General features: G+C 52.7%; 1 protein-coding gene across 1 annotated transcript in view; it reads left to right on the top strand.

The window, feature by feature from the left end:
- Positions 1-8816, top strand: part of FCHO1 (FCH domain only 1) — a 30048-nt gene that overhangs the window by 9322 nt on the left and 11910 nt on the right. Inside the window, exons 4-11 of the mRNA XM_006772402.2 lie at positions 208-299; positions 1571-1645; positions 2786-2927; positions 4810-4962; positions 5202-5306; positions 7227-7325; positions 7419-7515; positions 8526-8606. Coding sequence (XP_006772465.1) covers positions 208-299; positions 1571-1645; positions 2786-2927; positions 4810-4962; positions 5202-5306; positions 7227-7325; positions 7419-7515; positions 8526-8606 — 844 coding nt within the window. The remainder of the gene's footprint in view (positions 1-207; positions 300-1570; positions 1646-2785; positions 2928-4809; positions 4963-5201; positions 5307-7226; positions 7326-7418; positions 7516-8525; positions 8607-8816) is intronic.

Raw genomic sequence — 8816 nt, 5'->3', positions numbered from 1 at the left:
TGTGTGTGGGGGGTGTGGTGTGTGTGTGTGTGGTGTGTGTGTGGGGGGTGTGGTGTGTGTGTGTGTGTGGTGTGTGTGTAAATGAACCCATCCCCGGAGCCAAGGGGATGGACTTCTGCCGGTTGGGTCCTCCGTTTGGGCCCCCGTTGCTGGACACCACTGATGTTTTCCTGCATCCTTTTCTCAGTCTCCGCTTCATCTCTGCAGGGCGAGAAGAACCACGGCTTCGAGGTTCTGTACCACAACATGAAGCAGGGGCCCATCTCCACCAAGGAGCTGGCAGAATTCATCCGGGAGAGGTGAGGTTCCCACGCCCACCTACACACGGCCGTGCCCCACAGTCCACCAGCCTGGCCTACCTCGTGCCCCGCCCATCCCGGCTCACAGCCACCCCAGGCCCCGCCCCATCAGGTGCAGGTCCCTGTGGGCTCCAGGGACCACACTTGCTTGAAGACCCTCAAAACTTGTCTTCTCAACACTCTCGGCCCCATGATCTGTAAACAACCTCCCAGGTGTCTCACCTCCTGGAAAGACAGGTGACCTACCTAAAGGGGAATTTGAAAACGCAATCTTGTGCCCTAAGCATGATAAAAAAAAACACACATATGATAAAATAGTCTACATTTCCGCATGTAAGTGTTCTGCTGTTAATATCCCAGAAAACATAATAAATCAGATTGCAAAGCAGCTCCCTGGTCACTCAGTAGTGAGTGCCTGTTACATGTGGGCAGAGACTTCAAAGGATTATAACCAAGTATTTCTCTTCATGGCTGTCAAGTGGGACTTGCCATACAGGACAGAGGCCACTCTCTATTTTGTGGGTGTTCCACCCTGTGGTACTCCACAGATGCCTCTCTCCTAAGATGCCCCCATGGGCAATTGGTTTTAACTGGGCTCATTGCTGCCCCAAACAAAATTAAGGTTCTATTAATCCAGATGAAAATGTGAGTGGAGCCCTGATTGGTTTGGCTCAGTGGATAGAGCGTCGGCCGGCGGACTGAAGGGTCCCAGGTTCGATTCCGGTCAAGGGCATGTACCTTGGTTGCAGGCACATCCCCAGTAGGAGGTGTGCAGGAGGCGGCTGATCGATGTTTCTCTCTCATCGATGTTTCTAACTCTCTGTCCCTCTCCCTTCCTCTCTGTAAAAAGTCAATAAAATATATATATTTTTTAAAAAGTGAGTAGATACGAGGTAGGCATTTAGCGGTGTCTGTCCAAAGGGAAGAAGTAGATATGAGTTTGCTTGCTGCAACTAAACAAGAAAAACCATATAAACATTATATGGTTTTTCTATATGGTTTTTCTCATTTATATTATACAGCATTTACAGTATGTGCTCAAAAATTTTTTGACCTGCTGCTGCTACTGTTGCTACTACTGCCACTACTATTGTTGTAAAATGTATTATTTAAGGATACAAACCTCTCCCGTGAATTTCCTGGTACTGTCCTCACTAAGAGCCACGGCTCAGGTCGGGTGTTTGAGGTGGGGAAACTGAGGCTCAGGGGGCCAGGGTACCTCCCATGGGTGCCCAGAACCTTCCCTAGCTTTTCCCTGTCCTCCTATCCAGGGCCACTATCGAGGAGACCTACTCAAAAGCGATGGCAAAACTTTCCAAGCTGGCCAGCAACGGAACCCCCGTGGGGTGAGTGGGCCATGGGTGGGGTAGGGGTCCCCAAGGTTGTGGGGCTCTGGGGTCCAGCCCCTTCCCTGGGGTGGACATCTTTTCACAGCTGTGTTGTGTAGGATAGGGAGTCATACCCCCACTTACGGGGCTAATCAGACAGAGGAAGGTATATCATTCATTCATTCATTCATTCACTCATTTAACACATATTTACTGTGTACCTACTGTGTGCCAGGTACTGTTCGAGGCACTAGTAACCCAGTGGCCACCAAGACGGATAAAATCCTCAGTTACCTGCAGGCTATGTTCATGCCACGTACATCTAGGATGTGTGACAAGACAAACGTTAACTACAAATATGAACAGTCCTTTCCCAAGGCTAAGAGTGCTAGGAAGGCAATGAAATAAGAGCCTGAGAGGTTGGGCACTTCCTCCGGGGGGGCGGGGGCGTTCTATGAACTGAGACCTTAATAACGGGAAGGAGTCAGCCCTGGGAATGAGTGTCTGGGGGACAGAGACCCAGGCTGGCAGTTCACCAGGGTAGAGGCCCTGACGCAGCCACGCCCTAAATGTTCAAGGAGGAGCAAAGAGGCTGGTATGCTGCAGGGCCTGAGTGAGCGGGAGATGAGATGGGGGGTTGGACATGGGGCCTGACGCACAGGTGACTTTAAACAAGGATGCGATGTGGTCCCACTGACATTTGCAAAGTTCCCTGTGGCTGCTGTGGGGCAAGAGTTCTGTCAGGGGCAGAAATGGAGGCCGAGGGAGGGAAGGCGGGGGAAGCGGGAGGGGGATTCTGCTGAGGCAGGGAGGCCCCGTGAACTTGCTTGGGGCTGGTTGGGTCCCAGCTGCCTTTGGGTATCAGGAGGGGCCTGGAGTGAGGACTCCGGGCCTCGGGGCCTGAATTTACATCCCAGCTCTGATGGTCATTGGCTGTGGGGCCTCGCATGAGTCACGGAGCCTCCAATTGCTCAGTTTCCCCACCTGTCACAAGCCTGCCTTATACGGCTGCCGTGGGGATTAAACGAGTTAATGTGGGCTGATGCTTAGCAGAGCCTGGCACACAGTAGGTGCCGGAGCCAATGCCAGTTATGCTGTCTGCGGGGACCCAGAGGTGCTGGGCCTGCTGGGCCCGCGTGTGACCGTGCCCGTCTCCAGGACCTTTGCCCCGCTCTGGGAGGTCTTCCGTGTCTCCTCGGACAAGCTGGCGCTCTGCCACCTGGAGCTGACCCGGAAGCTGCAGGACCTCATCAAGGACGTGCTCCGCTACAGCGAGGAGCAGCTCAAGATGCACAAGAAGGTGGGTGCCTGGGGGGCCCTGCCCGGTGGGGTGGGCGGGGGGTGCCGGCGGCTGAAAGGAGCCCAGGCCTTCTGAGGCCTGCAAACCTCCAGCCTCCACTTGTGCCGCTGCGGATGCTGGGAATTCTGAATTTTCGAACCCAGAACCCCGCAGACCAGGGAACTGTCAAGACATTTCAGACTCAGAATCCTGGAGCAGAGTCTGTGCGCTGCAGCCTGGGGGCCGAGCCAGCTCCACCAAGTTCTGTCTAGCCCACGAGCTCCAATGGTTATTACATTTTTATTTTTATTTTTTTAAAATATATTTTTATTGATTTCAGAGAGGAAGGGAGAGGGATAGAGAGATAGAAACTTCAATGATGAGAGAGAATCACCGATCGGCTGCCTCCTGCATACCCCCTAGTGGGGATCGAGCTGCAACCCAGGCACGTGCCCTTGGCCAGAATCGAACCTGGGACCCTTCAGTCCGCAGGCCGACGCTCTATCCACTGAGCCAAGCCGGCGAGGGCTGGTTATTATGTTTTTAAACGGTGGTGGGATCCGGAGAAGAAGAATACTTTGTGAAACGTGAAAACGACATGACACTCAGGTTTCAGTGCCAGTAAATCGAGTTTCATTGGCACACACCCATGTCCACTTGTGTACAATAGTCTGACTTTTTTGAGTTGAGAGCCCATGACAGGCAAACCCATTTGCTGTCTGTCCCTGCACAGAAAAAGCTTGCTAACCTCTCATCTCGACGGTTAGCACCTACAGATGTTATTATCTGACATGTCTAGACGCTTTCAAACCTAGAATCTTGAAAGCGTCAAGCTTAGACTCTCAGGAGCCCAAAATAGTAGCGTCTGATAATTCATAGGTGCTCGGCATTTACAGAGCCCAAATCGGCATTTTTAACTCTGTTAAATAGGGGAGCTGGTAGTAGTACTCCATACTGTATACTTATAAATGTTTAATATAGTAAATCTTATATTATGTGTATTTTATCAAATTTTTTTAAAAATTGGGCACAAGGAAGTTTCCTGTGGGCTGATGTGAAACAATCTTGGGACTGGACTGTGAAGTAGGAAAAACAGTGGGATAAACAGCACAGGCTGCTGCAATTTGTCCTGAAAAAAATGGGCGAAAATAAGCATATTTACTCGTCCATGTGCTGATTAATTCTGGAGACCCATGATGGTAATAATGGGGGCCCCCTGGCAGAGGCCTGGGAGGCTGGGGATCAGGGAATGGAAGGCTTTTGTTTTATTCTTGATTTTTATTTTTTTAAAATATATATTTTATTTTTATTGATTTCAGAGAGGGAGCGGGAGATAGAGATAGGAACATCACTGATGAGAGAGAATCATAGATCTCTCTCTCTCTGCTGCCTCCTGGAGGCCCCACACTGGGGATTGAGCCTGTAACCCAGGCGTGTGCCCTGACCGGGAATTGAACCCTGACCTCCTGGTTCATAGGTCAGTGCTCCACCACTGAGCCACACCAGTCAGGCTATTATTGATTTTTTAGAGACAGAGTAGAAAGGAGAGAGGGAGAGAGATTTGTTGTCCCACTTATTTATATATTCATTAGGTCTTGTATGTGCCCTGACCGGGGATCAAACCCACAACCTTGCCGTATCAGCACGATGCTCTCACCAACTGAGCTACTCAGCCAGGGCAGGGTATGGAAGGTTTTAGGGAGCTCACCCCTTAAAACTCTTTGAATTATGTGTAAATATTACCTACTTTAAACATGACAATTTTTTATGTTAAAATAATACTCAGAGAATCCCACACTGTTTGGGAAGCTGGGAACTTCACGGTCTGCACCTGAGGTCTGCTCAGGTCCTGCGCCCATGGGTGTCAGGTGGCACCCATGCTCCCCCTTCCCCTCCCTCGCAGCTGAAGGAGGAAGCAGGGGGCACCCTGGATGCTGTGCAGGTCCTCGCGGGCGTCAGCCAGCTCCTGCCCAAGTCCCGGGAGAACTACCTGAACCGGTGCATGGACCAGGAGCGGCTGCGAAGGGAGAGCACGAGCCAGAAGGAGATGGACAAGGTGAGCCCACGGCTGCCGGTCTCCAGCCTGTATGAGCCCACGTCCGCAGGTCCGGGAGCTGGCCGAGGCGTGGGGGCTGCCTGATGGGAGAGCGAAAACGTGTCACAGAGCTATGGTTATCGAACCTGAGTGTGGTCCCCAGGCCCTGGGCACCCCAAGGAGTCCAGCTGCTGGGGCAGCGGTGGGGGGAAGCTCCCTGATGTCCTCGCCCAACACTGTCCCCTCTCCTTGCCTCCCAGGCAGAGACCAAGACCAAGAAGGCGGCGGAGAGCCTGCGGCGCTCCGTGGAGAAGTACAACTCCGCTCGCGCTGACTTCGAGCAGAAGATGCTGGACTCGGCTCTGGTAAGAACCGAGGTCTGTGCCTTAGAGACCACACATCCCCGGCCATGGGCCTCAGAAGTCCAGAACCCCCCACACCCTCAACTCCTGGGAGCCTCGGTCACAGGGATAAAGCCGTCAAATGCTGAGCCAGTTAGCTAGTGTTATTGTTGTTGAAATTATTATTATTATTATTTCAAAAGTCAAATACTTTTTATTTTATTTTTTTGTTCATCCTCATCTGAGGATATTTTTCATTGACTTTTAGAGAGTGGAAGGGAGGGGTAGAGATAGCGAGAAACATAGATATGAAAGCTGCACATCAATTGGTTGCCTCCCATACGTACCCTGATCAGGGCTGGGGATTGAGTCTGCAACCAAAGTACGTGCCCTTGACCAGAAGCCGGGACCCTTCAGTCCAAGGGCCGATGGTCTATTCACTGAGCCAAACCAGCTAGGGCTCAAATAATTTTTGTGCCTCGGTTTTCCTACCTGTAAAATGGGAACAGTAATAGTACCTGCCTCATAGAGTTGTTGTGAAGATTAAATGAGTCACTATATTTGAAGTTTTCAGACTAGTACCAGGTGCATAGAAACCATTCTATAAGGTATAATTTTTATTTATATTATTATTGACTAGAGACCTGGTACACAAAAATTCATGCACTGGGGCGGGGGGTGTCCCTCAGCCTGGCCTGTGTCCTCTCACAGTCCAGGACCCCTCAGGGGATGTCCTTCTGCCAGCTTAGGCCCGGCCCTGCGTCCCTGCCACGTGGGTGGTCATGATGCGACCTGTCCCTGTCTGGCTCACAAGTCATGCGCCACCTGCCTGGAGGCCGCTTTTATAACCCTCAAACAAAGCGAGGTCGACCAGATGGCCAGGTTGGTCCATTGTCATCACAGGATGGAGGCAAATGGTAATCCCAGGGATAGGGCACGCGCAGCCGGCAAAGGTGAATGGCAGGCCTAAGCTGCAGTCGGACATCCTTAGCACTGCCGAGGAGGCAGGAGAGGCTCCCTCCACCACCGCTGCACTTGCAGCCGTCAGTCAGCCCGGCTTGTGGCTGAGCAGAGCTCCCCCTGTGGGAGCGCACTGACCACCAGGGGGCAGCTCCTGCATTGAGCGTCTGCACCCTGGTTTCAGTGCGCATCAGAGCGCCCGGTCATTCTGGTCATTCCGCAGTCAGGGTCAATTTGCATATTACCCTTTTATTATACAGAATAGGATGAGGTTTTTTGTTTTTGTTTTTTTAACAAGATAGGGCAGGATTTAGACTCTGAGAGTCTCCTGACATTTCATGGTGGCTGAGAGGCTTGGGTTCTGGTCCAGCCTCCATTCCTCACCAGCTAAGTCACTTTTTACAAGATCCTGTATCTCTCTGGGTCTCTGTCCATCCAAATGTGTGAAAAGCAGATTGGAATCTCAGGATCAGGAATCAGATTTTTTTTTTTCTGATTTTGCAAGTGATGGGAAGTTACCAATGATAGAGACCTTCATTCAAACTGACAAAGAAGATTTATAGGCTCACGGGACAGAGAAGTTGGAGGGGAGGGCTCCAGGCATGGCTGGATCCAGGTGCTCGAATGGTGTTGGCAGGAAGTTGTGCCTCTCTCCTTTTCAAGTCTGTTTTTCTCTCTGGGGCTTCATTCTCAAGCAAACACGCCCCCATCTGTGTGTGTGTGTGTGTGTGTGTGTGTGTGTGTGTCCCCGGCAAAGTGGCCACCAGCAGCTTCCACGTGCATCCCACCAATTCATTGACTCAGGATAAGAAAATGTCCTTTCCCTATAGTCCCAGCAAAAGACCTAGGGCAGACTGTCCTGGGCTCTTCCCCAAACCGATCACTGGGCGTAGGGGGTTGAGATATTCTGACAGATCGGGCTGAGTCACAGGGCACCTCCTGGTGGCCTCCCCCTTTCTGCTGGCCCCTCCCCTGCCGCCTCAGCACTTCCAAACCATGGAGGAGACCCACCTCCGGCACATGAAGACGCTGCTGGGCTCCTACGCCCACTCGGTGGAGGACACGCACGTGCAGATCGGGCAGGTGAGTGGGGCCGGGGGTGGGGCATGAGGGTGGAGGTGCGGAACAAGAGGTCCCTGGCCTGGCCCAGTCACACACCCCACCCACTCTGCCCAGGTTCACGAGGAGTTTAAGCAAAATATAGAGAACATCAGCGTGGAAATGCTGCTGAGGAAGTTCGCAGAAAGCAAGGGCACGGGCCGGGAGAAGCCTGGTGAGTGGGGGCACCTGGGGGTCAGGCTGCGTGGAAAGGACAGGGCTCCAGAGGCAGGAGGCTTCCCGGGGTCTCAGTTTCCTCATCAGTAAAATGGGCTGATGACAAGTCTAACTACAGCCCACAGAGGAAGGGGATTTGATGCCTGATCTTGTGTGTAAATCTAATACAACCAGATCCCGGAGGGGCCCTGAATGCCAGGCTCAGTTGTTCAAACTTTACCCCCAAGGGCCAAGGGAGGCCTTACGAGCTGTTGAGCAAAAGACCAATTGGAAACTGCCCAGGTGCAGGGTCGGGGAGACGTGGAGAGCAGAGTCTGGGGTCAGACCTGCGCGTGAGTCTTTTCCTCACTGCTTCCTGCTGTGAGGACTCGGATGTGGGTCTTGACTTCTCTAAGCCTCAGTTTCTTCGTCTGTAAAGTGAGGAGGATACTGATCCCCAACTGATGGCGTGTGAACGTTCAGTAATTTGGTGCAGGTAATAGGCGAAGTGTCAGCCTGGCACGCAGTAGGAATTCAGTAGGTGCTGGTGCACAGTCTGTCCCCGAGTCTAGTCTAGCACGAAGGCCTGTCCTTTCTCCCTCCTGGCTACACAGCTCAGCCCGCCCCTCCTTGCGCAGGCCCTTAGTCCAGCCCTTCACTGGCCCAGGTCAGTCATGTCCGGCTCCTGCCCACACACCCTCCCTGGCTCCCCATCTCCCCGAGGAGAGCCCCAGCTCCTCTTCCGGGCACTTGCAGCCCCGCCCATGGCATAGACCTGTGGTCCATCCCTGACCCACCCAGGGTCCATCCAGAAAAGCTGGACGTAGAAATGACTCAGGCATCACCCCTCCCTCAGTCCGTCCCAAGGTGGGGGCAGAACCCTTGGCCCACCCCCTCAGGACCAGCTCCGCGACTGGTGTGTGTGTGTGTGTGTGTGTGTGTGTGTGTGTGCGCGCCCAGGGGTGTACCGCTACCCTCCTGGGGCCCAGGTGCCCTCTCTGCTGAGTGTGCCAATCCCTTCTGTCTCAGGGCCGTTGGACTTTGAGGCGTACAGCGCAGCCGCCCTGCAGGAAGGCAAGTACGTCTGGACCTGGACGCCCAGGCTGGACTGTAGGGAGCGAATGCTATATAACTTCATGAATAATACTTTATAGCTAAGCACTAGTAACAAGCATCTGAGCTTGCTAGAAACATGGTGGCCCTAGACCTGCTGAATGCAGGGTTGCCTAAAAACATGCACTTTGTAGAAAAACGGGTGTGGGGGAGCAATATCTGCATCTGCAAAGCACAATTAAGCGCATGCAAAAATATGTGCTCCTG

The sequence above is a fragment of the Myotis davidii genome, unplaced genomic scaffold (genome assembly GCF_000327345.1).
Source record: "Myotis davidii unplaced genomic scaffold, ASM32734v1 scaffold306, whole genome shotgun sequence".
Classification (NCBI taxonomy): Eukaryota; Metazoa; Chordata; class Mammalia; order Chiroptera; family Vespertilionidae; genus Myotis; species Myotis davidii.
This window is presented reverse-complemented; position numbering and strand designations above follow the sequence as displayed.